Source organism: Ictalurus punctatus, chromosome 7, assembly GCF_001660625.3.
Source record: "Ictalurus punctatus breed USDA103 chromosome 7, Coco_2.0, whole genome shotgun sequence".
In the NCBI taxonomy this organism is placed as follows: Eukaryota; Metazoa; Chordata; class Actinopteri; order Siluriformes; family Ictaluridae; genus Ictalurus; species Ictalurus punctatus.
Window position 1 is genome coordinate 24933078 of NC_030422.2, and position 20062 is coordinate 24953139.

At 38.9% G+C, this 20062-nt stretch overlaps 1 protein-coding gene across 2 annotated transcripts in view; it reads left to right on the forward strand.

The window, feature by feature from the left end:
- tesk1b (testis associated actin remodelling kinase 1b) overlaps positions 1-20062 on the forward strand; it is a 29765-nt gene that overhangs the window by 2418 nt on the left and 7285 nt on the right. Inside the window, exons 3-7 of one of the 2 annotated variants that reach the window (XM_047156488.2) lie at positions 1874-1946; positions 13821-13942; positions 15961-16009; positions 17650-17796; positions 17884-17966. In XM_047156488.2, coding sequence (XP_047012444.1) covers positions 13848-13942; positions 15961-16009; positions 17650-17796; positions 17884-17966 — 374 coding nt within the window. In that variant the 5' untranslated portion in view covers positions 1874-1946; positions 13821-13847. The remainder of the gene's footprint in view (positions 1-1873; positions 1947-13820; positions 13943-15960; positions 16010-17649; positions 17797-17883; positions 17967-20062) is intronic. The other variant, XM_017472576.3, reaches the window with a different exon arrangement.

The window sequence follows — 20062 nt, forward strand, 5'->3', positions numbered from 1 at the left end:
ACCAGTATCTAACCCTGGTCCTGGAGTACCCCATGTCCTGCGCATTTTAGTGTTTTTCCTTCTCTAACACCCAATTCAACTATTCAGATAATTTACGGGCCTTCCTGTGTTGAAGTGAGTGTGTTAGAGCAGGTAAAACACTAAAATGTGCAGATCCAGGGTTTCTCCAGGGCGAGAGTTGGGAATCTGTGTCTTACAGAATGCTGTTATCATGCTTCTGATGTTTCACATAATTTGGCAGCAAAATCTCGCAGGGAGCTGACTTGTTTACTTTACGGATGTCAGTGTTGGACAGGCGTTGTGTATAGGCTTATGCTCAGACCTCTGATGCAGTTCTGAGATCATGTGGATGCTTTTCATGTGTAGTTTGACACGAGTCTGCAAACGTAAATATTTTAAGTAGGCGATTATTCATTTGAATGAATTGAGTAATGGCTTATATATTTACATATACATAAATACATACATACATACACACACACACACACATATAGCTTATATATGATTTTTATATATATATAATGATCCCCCCCCCCATTTATTCATTTAGCAGATGCTTTTATCCAAAGCCACTTACAAATGAGAAAACATGCTAACACACTTCCATGATTGAGGGTTCGAATTCGCGCCTTGTGTGCAGAGTTTGCCGGTACTTCGTTGGTTTCCTCCGGGTACTCTGGTTTCCTCCCATAGTCCAAAGATATGCGTTGTAGGCTAATTGGCATTTCCAGATTGTCCGTAATGTGTAAAATTGTGTGTGATTGTGCCCTGTGATGGGCTGGCCCCGTCCAGGGTGTCCCCTGCCTCCTGCTCCAAGCTCCCTGGGATAGGCTCCAGGCTCCCCCATGACCCTGTGTAAGATAAGCGGTACAGAAAATGGATGGATCGATGGACTTTTTTATAAGGAATTAGTTTTGTACATGAACCACTTTTTATACATAAGTCGCACCAAGTCACGATCAGCTGATGCCTCATCAGTCATTTTAGCACGCAAAACCTATCCATCCTCCAAACTTGCATTGTTTCATAGTTTTACTCAAAGTAAAAGAATGTTGAAAGTTGCATGGAAAGAAGAGAGCAGGGCTCGTGCTTCATGTTTTCTTTCAGTCATGCTTTTAAGGATCAGGAATTCGTGTTAAGTTCACGTGAACTCTGCTACAAACGACATTTATACGTTTTTTCCGCATTCAGTGTGACCGCTCCGTCCGGCTTCTCGTTATCTTAACAGGAAACCCGTGTGTTGCAAGTGAGATCAGTTGATCAGTTTTTTTTTTTTTTTTTTGTGGTCTTTATAACGGCTTCAAGAGTGTCGGGCTTGGAGACTGCTTTGTGAACAGCTCTACGAGGTGCTGGAGTGTCAGTGCTGTAGCTGCTCCAACACTTTCACTATTGTATTGTATTCTATCAAGAAACGGACACCTATGCCCTCTTACATAATAACACGAGTGTGAGTGATGATGTGGGTGTATCAGATGAAATAGAGATAACTGATGACAAGCTATGCAGGTGCACTGAACACCGAACCTGTGTGTGTGTGTGTGTGGGTTGGTATTTGGATGTTTATGAAAGAGTGAAAGAAATATGACAAGTCATTTCCATCCAATTTCAGCTTGCTGATCTAGAATATCACATGATGACACCTTCCTGTCAATAAAACTCTGCACTGTGTAAATCACCACCATTGATGAGTTCAGTATGCATGCAAACATGCTGGCGTTTCTCGCGTTTCAGGCCGGTGATAACCGATACCTTCATAATACCTTGTCTTTTATTCTCCATAGCTTCAGCAGTGTAGTTCTACCACTAACAAATACAAAAGATTAAATGTATTTGTTTTGAGTTATTGCACCATCGTTACATTGATCTTTTGTAGGATTGATGGATTTCTGCCATGGACAGACTGAGTAGTGTCGAGGTGCTTGCGCCTGCCACGACACATACTTCAGGTACTGTTTGTTTCGCAGTGCACTCCAACTCTCTGCATGCTGCCTCCCCATAGAGTTCTTCTGGCTCAGTGTCTCCTCCTTACTGGAAGAGGATTGCTTTAATAAGTGCCAACCAACCACGAAAACAAAACGTACTGTATTTTTCTCATGAAGTGCAAGATGATCTGTCCTGGATTTGGAGCAATCAGGAAAGCCTGCAGATTAACTGAGTGTTAAGTTTGTGACTTAAGCTGTCTCAAAGATATGCCACAATTAGTAGCAGTGCGCTAATAATTGCTTAAATGATGCTTTGTGATATTCTATACACATTGCCGTTATTGTGGCTAGTTAGTTATATTGTTAAACCTAATGTGTAGAACAGCAAAATATGAAGAGGGGGGACTGGTAAATTAAAACCTGATGTAAAATAATGTACTGAAATAAAAGAAAAACAGTGGATGGAGATTTGAACACAGTGTAGAAATAGTCTGAATAGTGTTCCAGAAAGCTCTTGTTTGTTTTTCATCACTTCAGATTTATTTTTGGGCTTAAATTAAGAACGATCTTGAATGAACTGGATGCATTTCAGCAGTTACTGGGTAGGTTAAAGGTTGCCGTTAGTGCCTGATGCACTGCTAATATGGGTCACTTCTTCTTCTTTTTTTTTTCTTTTTTTTTTTTAAAACAACAACAAAAAAAACCCAAGCAAGAACATGACCGTAAATCTTGCGCTTTTTTTTTTTTTAACCATTTGCGAAAAAAAAGTCAGTAGAATTTTCCAAGTGTTGCAATTTAAGAATATTTTATGATCAACCAAAATGTATTTCTCCATATGTTGATACCGTTTTATCACATCTTCTATGAATACAGAATAATTTTATAGAGTACACATATTGAAAAGAACCTGTAGAATAGCTTTCTTGTACTTCATGGTCGAGTCTTTACACTGAAATGTACTGCAGTGCCAGAACTGTACTACAGACCATTTTAATGAAAAAAATATGTATTTTAGTGCATGCCAGGAAAAACAAATAACATAGAAAGCAATTTGCTTTGTTTTGCGATTGTTTTTGAAATTAAAATGACTGAATGTAATGTACATGGACCAGCCAGCTTGGGAGTGTTTAGCTAGTGAAGAGCTTCTTGATACAAGAGCCAAATAAGCTGAGAAGCAGTTAAGCCAGATAGATGCATGTAAACATTATTGTTTAACACTATATAATAAACCTGGATGAATGGTTCGATGATTGTACATCATGGTATTTACAGGATGTAGTGCTTGAATCTGGTAACATGAATGTCAGCAAAATGTCTATTTCTATGAGATTTGCAGCTGGCTGAAATGAATTCAGGATTAATATATCTAAATGATTTAGTTAATGTAGATAATTAATGATATGTGAAAGCTTAGTGTGAAAACATTTCTTTGTTACTTTTGGCTAATCGTTACATAGTTCTCTGGGTTTTCAGACAGCTCGGATTTCTGTGGAAGAAGTAGTAACCGAATACAGCTCCAGCATGCACAAGTGGTTAAGATGTGTCTTCTCTCTGTGGAAAGAATCAGGTTCTGACCTAAACAAGCTGTCTGTAATTCAGCTCACACTTCGATGTGAAGTTCCTGGAGTGAGATGCTGTATGGCTGTGAGGATTTCAGCATATTTGGTGAAAATTCTGTATTTTGGTATTTTGACTCATGTAGGTCCAACCACATACTGGAACTGTATGTGGATTTGGGTTGTTGTTTTTGTGTGTGACCCTGTGTTTATGACAAGTCGCTTGACAATTTTTCTTAAGTTCCAGTTAGAAACAGAAGTAGTGTTTGAGAGAGAGATTCTAGTTTTTGGCTGACAGGAGTGGAACCTGATGTGGTTCTGCTGTTGGTCCTATGTGTTGTGCATTCTGAGATGCTTTTCTGATCACCATGGTTGTAAAAAGTGTTTGAGTTACTATAGACTTCCTGTCAGCTCAGACCAGTCTGGTCATTCTCATCTAAACTCTCTCGTCAACAAGGTGTTTCAGCCTCCAGACCCTCAGCTCACAGGATGTTTTTTGTTTGTTGCACCACTCTGTATAAACTCTAGAGACGCGTGTGAGAAAATGGCAGGAGATCAACAGTTTCCGAAATACTCAAACCAACCCATCTTGTACCAACAACCATGCCATGGTTGAAGTCACTGAGATCACACCTTTTCCCCAGTCTGATGTTTGATGTGAACATTTAACTGAAGCTCTTGACCTGTACAATATCTGTATGATTTTATGCACTGTGCTGCAGCCACATGATTGGCTGATTGGATAACTGTATAAGTGAGCAGGTGTTCCTATTAAAGTGGACAGTGTGTGTGTGTGTGTGTGTGTGTGTGTGTGTGTGTGTGTGTGTGTGTGTGTGTGTGTGTGTGTGTGTATATAAAATTGCTTGTTTTATTTACATGTTTCGTGCTCCCCTTCATACTAGCTTTGTTAGCAGATTCGCAAAGTAAGCTAGCTGTGCGAGTTCCATACACTCACCAACGATCTCTGCTCCTTTATTCCAAGCACCATTTCTTTTTGTAATGTCTCTCTACACATTTAATGACATAAAACCAGGATCAGACCAAACCACAGTTCTAAGTTTTTAATGCATTTTTGTGTGTTAAACAGCAAGTAGGAACCAAAGTAGTGAGTGAGGAACTGTGGAAATGTTCGACCACATGCTCTGTATGATTCAATAACATTTTCTGTACATATTGACACACAAAATTGCTCCTTTCAATCTGTCTACAGAAAAGGAAATCACTAGCAATAATAACGAGCAAATCTACACTTAAACTAAATAAAATGAAAAAAGTCTGAGTTTCAAATGAAAACAAGAGAACAAACAATTTAAGCTAATTAAAATAATCATAACTTTATTAACATTCAGTGCGTTTACATGGACAAAAATAATCCACTCTTAACCCGATTAATACTCTAATTAAGAAACTACCATGTAAACAGTAATTTTTAATTACCTTAATCTAAGGATGTCACGAGAACCGATACTTTGGTACCAAGTCGGTACCAACATTCTTAAAACGTGACGGTACTTCTTTTTCAGCATTTCTGTTGGTACCGATTGTACCGGAAGTACCGAGGTTGCGATTCTTCCGGACCTGATGGGGGAAGCAAATACGCGCAAGTGTTTTAGTCGGTCCACAAGTGGTGAAGAAGAAAAGGAACGCCTACAAGCACACGGGAAAAACTACAGAAGTTTAGCTTAGCTTAAAAAGTTTACCTCTGTCCCGTCTCGTTGAGAGGAAAAGAGAGGAAAGCTAGTATCGGTTTCTGGTGTGAAACCGACGCTATCGTTCATTTCAAACAAAGCGAGGAAACACCTGGAATTTGGCGAAGCACCTGAAAGACGGTTTATATTATTTTTGTTTGAGGCAGCTGGTGTTGTGGCCGTGAAACCAGCTAACGTTATGCTCCGTGTAATGTTAGCGATAGCCAGTTATTTGTTAATGATGCTAACACATTGCAGGGTTATAAACTACTTCCGAATGGGCCACCATGCATCGCCATTCAGCCCGGGTCCTTTCAGCTAAATGTAGCCTAATGTCACTAATAATTATTCACATGTTCATGCTTTTAATAAATCCTTTTGGCCTGCCACCATATCAGTGAATTTAACCTAATGCTTGTATTCAGAGTATAAGGTGCATGCGTGTGTGTGGGTGGGTGTGTGTGCGTGCGCTTGTTTAGGAGTGCACGTCCACTCATTATCAGACAGTGTTTGATAACTAACAGACAGTGGTCAGGGTCTGTGTATGTTGCATTCATTTTTAAAAAATTTTTTGCATTGAAATGAAACGTGTAAACAAGATGATCAATAGTATTCCCGAAAGCTCTTGTATTTCTCATTTGTTTGTTTTTCATCACTTATTTATTTATTTTGGGAAGCTTTCAAAACAACGTTTAAGCTGTTCTATAGAAAACTACAACCAAAAACAAAAACTGATAAACCCGCTCTTAAAAACCCACTAAAAGACTGCATTTCGAACAACATTTCTTTCAGAGCCTCAGTAAAGTGTGTGTTCGGGGTTAATGTGGGTCAGTGCTGTGTGCTGGGCTTGTGCCAGTCCAGAAAAGTGACAGGTTTGTGGAAGACGAGTTCCTGAGCTGCTCCACGCAAGCGAGCGGTCAGCTTCCTGCTCCAGCCTGCATGACTCTGCTTATGTTAAATATAGATCCAGCAGTGTGTAGCAGGGAATTTTGCTGGTAGGGGAAAATATCGCAATCCCATTAGTCACGTGTCCGTGGCAGGAGCCTGGTCAATTCCATTGGTTGAAGATGTGTTGTGTTTGGAGATTTGAGATTGGAGCAGAGTTTTGAGGTTTTAAAAATATTTGTGGGCTAGTTTTGACACGAGTTGCAGAGGTTTTTTCCCCCCTTTCGGTGTCACTGTCTGTTGGTCTCTTTCTCTCTCGTCTGGGCTTGCACTGCTAGTGGTGCAGAAAAGGACTGCGTGTGGGTGTGTGTGTTTTATACAATTTCAGTGTAGTGTTTCTGTGCTTTGTGTTTTGACTTGTTTCTGCATGTTGTGTACTAGGTGTGTGGGGGTGTGTCACTGGTAGGAACGCTTTAGGGTAGTGGTAAGGGATTCTCCAACTTTTTATCAACTGGGTCTTGACTGTAACCAGAAATAAGTCTCACAAGCTGCATACCCAAATCACTGCATTATTTCTGCTTTAGTCAGTGATTATTATCTGATTTAATGCAACACTTGCATCATTGGGATAAATGATCGTATCCACATCCAGCTCTATAGTGTGTCGGAGCACAACGACGATAAGACTCCATCTTCAAGTCTATCAGATGTGCATGGAAACAGAGCTTGAAGCAGCACATTGCAGATGAAGTGCATTCAGAGAAGCATGTTGATGCAAATTCTTTCCCTCATCGCCGATGTTTCAGATGCGTTTAGTGTGGTTTGCATGTGTTTCGTTAGTATAGCCTTCTGCAGTAACTTGACCTTAAAGCTAGGCTCCCATACGCAAGTCAAAGCATTTTTTTTTTTCTCCTGAAAATCGGATCACGGAAAAACATTTCTTTATAAATTCAAAGAACATTCACTTCTGTTGTGGGTTTTACCTTATTTATTTATTTAGTTATTTATTTATTTATTTAATAATTGATGACAGGAACTGAATGTTAAGTTGTATTTAAAATGATTGCACATGTTCATGTCACAGGCTACAAGTTGCCTTAAGGACAGATCTGAAGACCACAATGAAAAAACGATCAGAGTCACAAAACTGTATTATTGGAGTTGTGCATCCACGGCAGTTGCTTGAGCATTGAAGAATGGTCTCATAAATGTACTTGGATGATGGAAAGATGAGGGTCACAGAATTTTCCATTTAAAATAAAGGCATTCTATGGAAAAATGATCACAGTCCAGTCACATGACCGAAATCAGCCAATAGGCTTTGAGTAATGGCGGTCGCCCAGCTGAGGGAATTTCATTGTTAACTTACTGTCAGATTTCTTCAACATCTCATTAGTAATGGCTCTAACATTAATATAATAATATAACAATAATATTAATAATTCTTAATGTATAATGTCTATTCTGTGAGTTTTCAGTATTTAAGTGATGTTGATGAAAATTAGTATAAGTTCATCACTGTATTACTGTGAATACCCACGAAAGAAAGATCAGAGTCCGCGCAAGCATTTTTTCATGCTTCAATGAACACAATGTAAACAATAATGGCTGATAACTTTTGGTGTCTTCATAAAGACTATGAATGGGTCTAGACCATGGGTCTCAAGACTTTCTCTGTTCTCAATTATTATGACATAAGAACATTCTGAACTTTTAAATTCAAATTCTGGAATTCAAGCACAGTGTGACTCTGATCGTTTGATCATTGGTATCATTTATATTTTATTTGTGATCAGCTCATTCAGTAAATGCAATTTGTATAACCTACAAAACTGGTACGCGGATTTCATTTAATTTCTTCATTGATTAGATGAACTTTGGTTAATGCAGGTGTTGATTTATTTATTTATTATTATTATTATTATTATTATTATTATTATTATTATTATTAAAAAAAATATGTAGATCAGTGAATACAAATGTTACTTACTATGTGGCCCTACATTCACATTAGCAACTGTAAGGTCGCTTTTGTTTGTAGATCACAGTGGTTTAAGTATTAGTAGTAGTAGTATAAGCAGTAGTTGAAGTAGCTGAAATTAAATACCACACTAATCTGTGTGAAGAACTTGTTGTTTGATTTACATGCGCTAGGCTTTGTACTAGCCTTGTTGGCAGATTAGCAAAGCAAGCTAACTGCACTAGCCAGAGGCAACAACAGTCTCTGCTACTTCCTTCCAAGCTTTATTTGTCTTTTGTAATGCTTGTGAACACATTTAATGACTGGTCGTACATGTCAGGCGAGCATGAAATCACAGTTATAAGTTAACTAATATGTTCAATAAAGTCAGTTGAAGGGACCTTTTAATGTAACGTGTTTTTGATCGTAGTAAATAGTCATAGCACTCGTCGACCTTTTTCCAGGTCTGGTGCTTTCCAAACAAAGTGAGACTTTAAGCTTCTGTAAACTGTAGTTTAATCTCATGTTGCACAGAAAAATCTACAAATCTGTATGCAGGTATGCTAAACCTGTGATGGTGACATTTATTTATATATATATATATATATATATATATATATATATATATATATATATATATATATATATATATATATATAATATACTAAATGAGCCAAACGGAGGCCTGAGTCTGAAGTGCGTGAGTGTTACTGTAGATGTTTGCATTACTCCACCCTTGGCCTAAAAGAGCATGTATATATACACACACACACACACACACTCACTGTACTGTAATTGGCAGTATGTTTACAGTGACTGTGTGTGGGTGTGATGCACTCTCAGGATTAGACTAAACAGTCTGGAGTAGCAATATGAGAACATTCCTGATGGAGCTGTGTGTAATCTACATGTAGACACTTAGTGTTTGGACATTCACAGATGGTGTGTGTGTGTTTTTTTTAAAAACTCTTATGTCCAAGTGTGCATCTATCCCTGTGTCTAACCCTAGTAATAGTATCATCTGTCACAGGGTGCTTTACTCTTTAAGAAGGAGGCAGCCTTGTTCTCTTTTAAGTCAGACCTTAAAGTGAAGTGGATTATGAGTTTGAGATATTAGGCAATTTAGAACTCAATAGAGACATAAGATTGTGTACATGCTAGCAATGGGGATTATGGATGGGCAAAACTGTAAGCAATAAAATATGCATGCTTTTACTTGAAAGTCATCAATACTCGGGTGGTGTGATGAATCTCATCACAAAGTGGATTTACTATCACCACCATCCTGAAGTGATTCATTCCTTTAATACTCCAGAAATTTCTCAGCAGTTTAATGTTTTTTAAAGAACGTTTTTACTTTAATGTTGTGGAATGCCCACTAGACAGGTTAGTTTCTGTAATCACTTGCGTTATAGCAGCTTTAGGCAGTTGTTCCAGCCAGTGGCTTGTTCATGTGAGTAACGATGCATTTTGTCACTGTTATAAAATTTATCTTGACCTGATATTGCGAGATTGATAACACGTCGTCCCATTGCCCACTATCTCTTGGATCATGTTCTTCTTGTTCTTTCGCCACTATTTTATTGCACAGATGTGACCTTTTCCTCACTACAGCCTGGAATTTATGACACGTGTGTGTGTGTGTGTGTGTGTGTGTGTGTGTGTGTGTGTGTGTGTGTGTGTGTGTGTGTGTGTGTGTGTGTGAGAGAGAGTGAGTGAGCAAGGCCGGCAGCCAGGCAATCAGACTTCAAAGGATTGGTGGATGTTCTCAGATGCACACTGCAAGGTTTGGAGATGATCAGGTTCATGTCAGTCTAGGGCTGGGTGATATGACAATATAATATAGATATTTTGTGGCATGGATTGCACAAGATGCTGGAAACGTTCCTTTCAGATTCTGGTCCATGTTGGCATGATTGCATCATGCAGTTTTTGCAGATTTTCAGGGGGCCTTTCCTGCTGTGAATCTCCCGTCCTACCGCATCCAAAAGGTGTTCTATAATGCCATGCTTTAGCTTTATTTTTTCAGTGATCTGCAGTCATATATGTGATTCAGGGGCGGCTGTGGCTCAGGTGGTACAGCGGGTTGTCCACTAATCACAGGGTTGGCAGTTCAATTTCCGGCCCACCTGCCTCCACATGCCAAAGTGTCCTTGGGCAAGACACTGAACTCCAGGTTGCTCCCGATGGCAGGCTAGCGCCTTGCATGGCAGCTCTACTGCCATTGGTGTGTGTTTGTGTGTGTGAATAGGTGAATGAGAAACAGTGTAAAGTGCTTTGTAGAACAACTAATGTTAAAAGATACTATATAAGTGCAGACCATTTACCATTCTTAAATTGGAATGAAATGATAAAACTTGATCATTTCAATAGTAACGCCGAAGTCCTTAACTGTGATATTTTGGTGTCACAGACTAGATGTCAAGCTTTACGGTGAAATTCAGCAACGTTAAAATTCCAGGCAGACCTGATATTCAATATCAGTAATTTAGGTTGATCAGAATTTTAATGCCATTTTTATTGATCCAAGCATTTATATCTTATTATATTTTCATTATGAGTAGCTGTGCCATTGAATTTGACCAAAACTGTATTAAAAAAATTATTATTGTAGATCACCAGTATAGAATTGAAAGCTAATGTTATGTGAACTAGATGGATGGATATAAGAAAAGAGTAGTAAGGGACCTAAAACAAAACCTTGTTGGACATCATACTGCATTTACTTGGGATTTAAAGCACCTCAGTTAAATAACAAACATTGTGACATGGGTAATAACAGCCCGAATCACATATTCATATCAGGACAGATTTCATAGGGGCTCAGTAGTTTGCAAACAAGTGTAATATCAGATCGAAAAAATGAAGTGAAACTAATTGTTCATTAAGTGAAGAGAATGTCCAGATGCCTTTGTACATAAACACTTTATTCAGGATCAGATATATAGTATTTGCCATCATATGGTTTATGCCCAGTGATAGACTGGCATCCCATCCGGACATGTGTTCCTGCTTTGCACCGTGTGCCCAAGATGGGATAGAAGATATGGAATTGTTGCATGAAATGGCAGGATTTTTAGTCATGAGAGATATGTAACAGCTGATGTCTTCATAGATTGCACTGCAGATGTAGTACTAAAGGTGAGTGTGTGTCCCTGGAGATTCTGCTGAGTTTTGCTCATACCTGACTCCTGGGGTCCTGAGGACATTTATAACCTGCTTTTGCTGTAAATTACTGGGCCATTGAATAGGAGAAGTGAGAGAAACTTCTGCCATTCTATCTTCAGGCTGGGGTGTGTGTTGTGTTGAGTGTTCTTTTGGAAAATAAAAGGCTGCACAACCTCGCACAGTCACGTTGTCCATGCACACGACGGGAAAAGGAGGATGTTGATTCTGAGTCACGTGTGCGAGTTATAGACACACACACACAGCACTGTCACCTTAACAACTAGATTGTTTAAATAAGTATGTTTACAATGGGAGAAGAAAAGCATAATAAACTCTTTCCCTATAAAGAAGGCTTTAGTTAAAATTTGGGTTTTTTCCCCCCTGCCTCTAACATGCTTTGTGATCTCAACTTATGAACCATAAATATTTCACTATAATTATTTGAAAATGTTTTTTATTAACCTCATAAACTTCCTGCAAATATCATTGTGTGTAAAGAGCCAGTTTACAACCCCAATTCCGAAAAAGTTGGGACGGTATGGAAAATGCAAAAAAAAAAAAAACAGTGTGTCACCGACTATGGCACAGTGTGTCATTTGATCATTCGGTTCACCCTGTACTATATTGAAAACACATTATTTGATGTTTTACTTTGTGAATGAAAATATACACTCATTTCAAATCTGATGATTGCAACACACTCCAAAATAGTTTACTGCTGTGTAACATCACCTTTTCTTTTAATAACACTTATTAAGCGTTTGGGTGCTGAAGACACCAGTTGTTTAAGTTTAGCAAGAGGAATTTTCCCCCATTCATCCATTATGTATTTCTTCAGCTGCACAACCTGTACGGGGTCTTTGTTGCCTTATTTTGTACTTCATAATGTGCCACACGTTCTCAATAGGAGACAGGTTAGGACTGCAGGTAGGCCATGCTAGCACCCGCACTCTCGGCTTATGCAACCATGCGTTTGTAATCCGGGCAGAATGTGGTTTGTCCTGCTCTGGATGGCAGCATATGTTGCTCCAAAATGTGTACATATCTTTCTGCATTAATGATGCCCTCAAAGAGGTGCCATGCCATGTGCACTGACACACCCCCATACCATGACAGATGCTGGCTTTTGGACCTGATGCTGATAACAGCTTGGATGGTCCTTTTCCTCTTTGGCCCGGAGAACACTGTGGTTGTTTTGTCCAAAAACTATATGACGTCTGAGGGATCGGAGATCACGCGCATTTAGAAGTGGTTTTTGGCCTTGCCCTTTATGCACCGAAATTTGACCGGATTCCTTTAATAATTTTTAATTATATTGTGCACTATAGAAGGGGAAATACCCCAGCTCCTACCCATTTGTATTTAGGGAATGTTGTTCTCAAAGTCTTTGGATTATTCACTGATCATCTGTTGGCAGATTGGCGAGCCTCGACCCATCCTTGCTCTTGAAGGACTAGGCCTTTTTTGGAGGCTCCTTATATACTATGATTAGATGATTGCCTGACCTGTTTCACATCACCTTCTTATTTCAACTAGTCACATCGCTATTAGTCCTAAATCGCCCCTGTCCCAACTTTTTTGGAATGTTTTGCATGCGTCAATTTCAAAATAAACATTTATCTAAAAAAAAAAAAAACTACTATGCAGTTGATTAGGTAAAACATCAAATACATTGTGTTTGGTTTTTATTGTTTACATACAAGTCAAAATACATTTACAAATCACTCCTCTGTGTTTATATTAGCATTTTCCATACTGTCCCAACTTTATGGAATTGGGGTTGTAATAAACACAATGGTAAAAACAGTCAGTCTGCTTAAAGATGTCTAAAACCTTGCTAGCTGAGTGTAATTTCCTTACACGGTGAATGCCGTGCTCTGATCAGGGAGTGAGATGATTTGTGATGTAGTGAAACAAAACAAATCCCAGTCATTTCAGTTTATAATCAGAAACTGGTTGTCAAAATGCCCACAGTGTTCCTGCTCCACAGTCAGAATTAAAGCTTTAAATGTGATTTTTCTTTCTTTTGACTTTTGGAGTAACATGAAAACATCAGAATTACACTATGTGAAGAATTTCCCAGGCTGCTGCACGTTTATGATTAAAGACACCCAGTGTTCCGTCTCCAGATTAAAGCTAGTGTAAACTTGCATGATAGATGAGCAATGACCTTCTGAAATATTCGAATCAGATCCTGGTACTTTTATTATTCTATTTTGTTTTTTGTGCGGGCCAAATCAAGAACTGGATTTAGCCCCTATGTGGAGAGTGAAATAAACGCTGTGCATTTATTGGCTGTGTGTGGCTTTTTAATGAGAGCAATTGTACTGATGAGATGCAAAATGAATGCCAGAAGACACATCTGTTGGTAAAGAACATAATAATACAATAATACTGCCAGTTTATTTATTTATTTGTAAATTATTACTTATTGATTTGGATGCTTGGTTAATTTCTGTGGTTCTATCAAACTTCAGTGCTTTTCCCCAGATGGTCTGTCTGAGGACTGCCTCTCTTTGATGTTTATAATAGTGTGTGTGTGTGTCCGTGTCCAGCTGCAATAGACGTCAATGGACACTTCAAAGTGTCTGTCTGTGACAGGAAGCCTCAGTCCAATTCCTTTCTCTCTTACTCTCTCTAGGTGAAACACAGGATTACTGGGCAGGTCATGGCGCTGAAGATGAACACTATGGCCAGTAACCGGGCCAACATGTTGAAAGAGGTGCAGCTCATGAACCGTCTCAGCCACCCCAACATCCTCAGGTTCATCCACCACACACTGTGCTGCATCTAGAAATGTTTACTGAAAATCCTTGAAAATACTTTACAAAGTCCATTTATTTTTGGAAACATAAAGTATTTTCACCAATATTTCATCATGTGGCATGTAAAAAATCTAGATTAGGTGTGTGTATGTATGTATGTATGTCTATGTATAATATATATAAACTTAATCTAGATAGATAGTTTTTTTTTTTAGTTGTCTTTTTGTACTTTTAAAAATTACTTTTAAGAATTTTTATGATTTAAAAAAACAACTTTTATGACTTTTTTATAAAACTATTCAACATACTGGTATGGAACATGAATAAAGGCAGGCTAAGCTCCGCCTCTCCCCAGCAAAAAGAAAATACAGAGGAAGAGGGAACGCAGGGTTTTTCATTTATGCACATTCTATTTGAAAAGCAATAAAATACACAATTGATGCCCTGTCAGTGTGGGGGTTTTTCTCTTCTTTTGCTTTTGTTTTTTTTTCTTAAACAATTTGTGCCCCCCCTTCCGAAAACCCCCCAGGTTGAGAACCACTGTGCTAGAGAAAAGATTGTCATGCAATAACATTGGTGCTGTTTAACTTTTTCAGACTATGGCTTGGTATGACTTATTCTAGTTTAGTATTGTCTCCTTTTTGTTACCTGATTATTTAGCTGAAGCTTTCTATAGAGCCGTTTTGACTGTGCTGTCCGGTCTGTAAAATGTGAACACTGTTTGTCTGATCTTTCCATGCATCAGCAGTATATTCAGATAAAATGCAAGTGAAAGTGTTGCAGGGTTCAGATTTAAATCTAATCACATAAACTAAGTCAGAAGGTCTGAGATACATTTAGCCTCATGTTATACAACTCTAAATACATCTGTTTCCCTAAGCCACATAAACCAGCCAAGCACTCTTCCAGTACATTACGTCATAACGCATGAAGTTCACGAAATCTGCCTTGTTTTCAGGAAAGAGAATTCATACATCGTACAAACATGATCAAGTTCAATGCGACGATCATGTTTTGCCTAAAACAACTAGAAACAAGGAACCCCATTGGACATTGGTAATCAAGTCTGATTTGCTGATTTGCATATTACACACAGTCAGTAATGAGATTTCAAGCGCATTTGACTAGAACTATAAATGTATGCGGTTGAAATCTGATCAGCAGCCAAGCCAGATACAGGACACACGGAAATGGAGGAAGTCCATATTTATAAATTGGTTATGTTGTAATGCGTTTAATGCAGAAAATCTGTAAGGACATTTATTTGTCTATCTCTTGCACTAGTATGCGAATTTCCATTAGTAGTCCATCTATACAAAGTGGTTATATAAAATGTTTGATACTGAAACCCAATAATATTTATTTGTCTGATCTCTCACACCATTATGCAAATTTTCACTGGTGTGGCAGTGGTATTTTCCATTTTATGTTTGCTCTACTTTCCCATAATCTCTGTGTAACTGCTGGAGTAGCACACCTACGGTGTACATTAAAATTGTTGTGACAAAAAACCCTTTTGCGACAACAATCAGACTAATGCAAAAATAATATGTACAATTCTCCACTTTATTCACTAGAACGCTGCATATAGCTGCATATAACTTGTTCTATAGAGCAGAAAATGCTGTTTGTTTGCTTTTGTTTGTTTGTTTATTTATTTATGTGAACACATCATTTTCTGCAGATTTTCTCTATAAAAATCAGCCATCTCTAAGTATTTATCCCCTGTATGTACTGGTGGTGAGGGTGACATGACACATGACACATTCTTCACTCATTGTGTTGAGCATTAAGAGTTGGAATCCTGCCAGGCACATACGCCAGCTAATATCCATATTGATGGAACTGCCTTAAGATAACATTTAACTCGGGTTGGAAATGTTTTGTTCCCATAACATGCTACAGCTTGTGTTTTGTTCACACACCCACATCATCTTTGTGGTTCTTCTTGCAAGAACATGTTGTAGGTATTCTTGTTCTAATGAATATTTGTGTGTGTGTGTGTTTTCTTCTCAGGTTTGTGGGAGTGTGTGTACACGAGGGACACCTCCATGCTCTCACAGAGGTACTGTCTGATTCTTGATTTCACCCATCACACTTCCATACTAAATCGGTACACAGTGGAAAACCAAAGCAGTGCTCTATTTTCACACACAACATTTTTGTTTAAAAAATGACAGCTTGAAGATTATGACGTGCCAAAAAATTTCAGCGTAAAAGGTTCAGTTTGTTGTTGTTGTTGATGTTGTTTAGATCTCTCTGCTGTACCAGCTTTCTGCAGTTCCTAATGGAATATTGGCTGCTTCCCAGTAACTGCCTCGAGTCTCTTGAGCCTACAGTTTTCAGCATGTTACCTCCACCTTTTAAAGACCCAAGTGTTTTTTTAGGAATAACTCGACGGGAGGGTACTCGGGTGCTTCCTACCTGCGAACATTTGATCATGTTTGAAACAGTGCCCATTAATAAAGTTGATATACTTGAACAAAACCACATGGAAAATGAGCTTTTTCAGTCATTTATTCAACAGAAATATGCCCCCTTTAGCAGAAATAACTTCTTGTAGGCATTTTGCATAATTGTCCACCAGGCTTGCTGGAATTTTTGACCACTCTTCCATGCAATTTTCTTTCATTTGCAAGATCTTTGAGGGTTTTCTTGCATGTTCTGCCCTTTTCAAATCCCCCCCACAACATTTCAATGGGATTCAAATCCGGGCTTTGACTAGGCCATTCAACAACCCTCCATTTTTATTCTTTTTGAGTCATTCCTTGGTGGATTTTCCAGTGCGCTTAGGATCATTATCCTGTAGAAAGTTCCTTTTTCGGTTCAACTTCAGCTTTCGGACAGATGGCCTCACATTATCTTCAAGCACTCTTTGATATGATGCAGAATTCATGGTTGAATCAATGAATGTAAGCTGTCCGGTCCCTGAGGCAGTGAAGCAACTCCAAACCATAACATTTCCACCACTGTGCCATTTCCACTCAGTTGGTATGAGGTGCTTCTCCTGAAAAGCTGTCTTTAGTCTGTGCCAAACATGCCTGCTGTTACTGTGGCCAAACAACTCTATCTTTGATTCGTCTGTCCAGAGCACATTATTCCAAAAGGCTTTGCCTTATGCTCATTGGCATACAAATGTTCTTTGTAGAGAGTTATTTATGGACACTTTTGGGACGCCCTGCGTATGTGCAAGAGCATCACAGACCCATTGGACAGCTGGTGTCTAAGTACAAACTTAATTCATAGGAATTTCACTATGGTATGCAGCAATCCAACAACTTGATCTCAGCATGACATTCACTGTCTGAGGAGATTGCACTTAGTTAGACTTCTTTGGGAAGATTCTTTGAAGTAAGGGATGTTCTGCCTCACAACTAGGCACCAAATCAAGTTGCTTTAAAGTGGTTCTTCTGTCAGTATTTGGGAAATAAGTTAATGTCTCTGTCCTTGTTTCCTTACGTCACATCTTCAGAGGGAGGACCAGAGACACGAGGATGGAAAGCAAGAACAGGAAAATAGAAAACACTATGGAAGAAATTAGTAGCACTCAATGATACCACTTTCCCTTCCCTTAACCCATCTACCTTCTCTGTTAAAATTACATGAACAGTATGAATAGTTCTTGATGGGTAAAGGAGCAGAGTTGAGATACCGAGCTGGATTGATATTTTTCTTCACATCTGTGTGCATCTTTCCTTTGTGTAGTACATTAATGGTGGAAACCTGGAGCAGCTGTTGGACAGTGATGTGTTCCTGTCCTGGGCGGTGAAGATGGGCCTCGGCCTGGACATCGCACGAGGACTGCAGTACCTCCACAGCAAGGGTATATTCCACAGAGATCTCACCTCAAAGGTATGCTCATGCACACACAAAAGAAACATTATGTGGCGTGTGCACAGCCAAATGTTAATGTATATTTATCTCTGTGTGTTTGTGTAGAATTGTCTGGTGAGTTGGGAGAATGGCGTTTGTACTGCTGTTGTTGGAGACTTTGGCCTGGCAGAGAAAATTCCGGACAATAGGTCAGTCACTTCCTCTCAGAACTTCATCAGTGTACTGTGTGTCTCCATTTAACATCTCATACTTCAAACATCTTTTTCCAGGAGTCATGCATTCTACCTTATGAAAAATCTACATTTTAGCTGTGTACCAGAACATTCACTCAGCCTCCTTATCTGAGCACATTGACCCTTATAAAACACGTGGGATGTTCCACGTGCTCAACGGGAAGATGAATCATCTGAATTTCCTGAATATCATGAGAAGAGCACAATAGGGAGAGGGAGAAATGAATTTTTTTTTTTCGCATTCAGGGCTCAATATTAACATTTGTTCGGTTGGATTAGGCAGTCAGCAGCCATTTTGTGGCCTCTCTTTACCTTTTTCAAGTTCAAGTGGTTTTATTGTCATTTCAGCCATATACAGCTGGTACAGTACACAGTGAAACAAAACAACGTTCCTCCATGACCATGGTGCTACATAAAACAACACACTAACCACATGAGATGACTCAGAACTCGATAAGATCTATCCATTTTTACACACAGTGCATGTGCAAATGTGTGCAAACACTGGACAGTACAGTAACTACTAAAACATGACAAGAGGCACAGTAAGTGACAGTGTAGCGCCGAACAGTACACAGTTTTAGTGTGGAAGTGTCTGATATAACAGGTAGTGCAGAAGATAGGTGACAAGGAGTAACAGTATAGTTTAAAAATGGTAGAAATGTAAACATAACATGCTGTGACTGAGTATTCAGCAGATTAGCTTATGCCATATATGGAGATAGCAGTTTTTGTGGTAGCAGCCAGGTAAAATGTATAATGGTGACAATAAATGCAATGCTATATTTTTATGGTACACTAGCAGCAAAAATACAACAGCGTCAATGCAGGAATGTCCAAATATTGCAGTGGGAGTGGGATGGTGTTCAGTTGTGGGTTTTTTTTTTTTTTTTTTTTTTTTTTTTTTTTTTTTTTAAAGGAATGTTATGATTATAAACAAACCTGATACTGCAGCAATTGAAATATTATTGGTGTACAGTAAACTAGGCTGGACTGTTTTTGCGCTAAACATGTTTTGGTGTGACTTGCTCTCAGGTATTGTGTAGGGAAAAAAAATGAAAGTTGGATTGTGGAGTCAAAATGACAAATATTAGTTAATGATGACACGAATAAAAGAAATTCACGAGGAAGAATCTTTCAGTGTTAAAGACTGGAATGTTGTGTGCAGAATACTGGTTAATGATTATGATTAATACATGGCTTAATAAATGTGCTTAAAAGTGAGATTTTTGATGTCCTGATTTGTTTTAGAACAGGCAGAGCGGGAACGGTTGCGTCTGTGAACAGGATTAATAGAGTGCATGCTTTCTGCGTAAATCAAAGGTGTCTGTAACTGCCGTGTGTTTGGTTACGCGGGAGGATTAGTTGAAGTGAATTGCTCTTCGCAGAGATGATGTGTGTGTCTGATACAGGCTCAAGATTCTGATTCTTGCTCAGTGAAGGTTTAACAGTGTTCATTTAGGTCCTTGACCTTTACTTGTAGCGGCTGTCCTCACATTTCATCTTCAGACTTTCCCTTTGCTTTCAATTAGATGCATGCACACATTCAGCAGCCTCCACAGTGTATATAACACTGCTGCTGCACAGGCTGCTGTGTGTGTTTTGAGTGTCGCTCATGTTCCATTTCCGTTTTGTCTGTGTATAACTTCCTAATGTTTTTACAAATGTGTGTGTGTGCGTGTGTGTATGCGTGCGCTTACTTGCCTTGCCGTGGTTATTCTGCAGGAAATGTACTGAATCTTGTTGTTTTTTTCTTTAATATTTGTTCAGAGTAATTTAGTAATTTAGAGGTGTCTCAAATAACAGATACTCTTTCCTGAAGTTTGTGTCCCTGGTTGGTGGGTGTCCGTCCGTGTGTGTGTACGCATTAGGGCATTAGGAAAGACTTTTTGGAAAGCTTTCCTAATAAGGTCAAACTATTCCAGCGTGAGGCTGCAGACTGGCACTGTGCCTCCAGCAGCACTTCCCCAAACACTGTTTACTCTGCAGCTTTCTTATGCTGAAAACATTTTATTCATCTCTCTCTCTCTCTCTCTCTCTCTCTCTCTCTC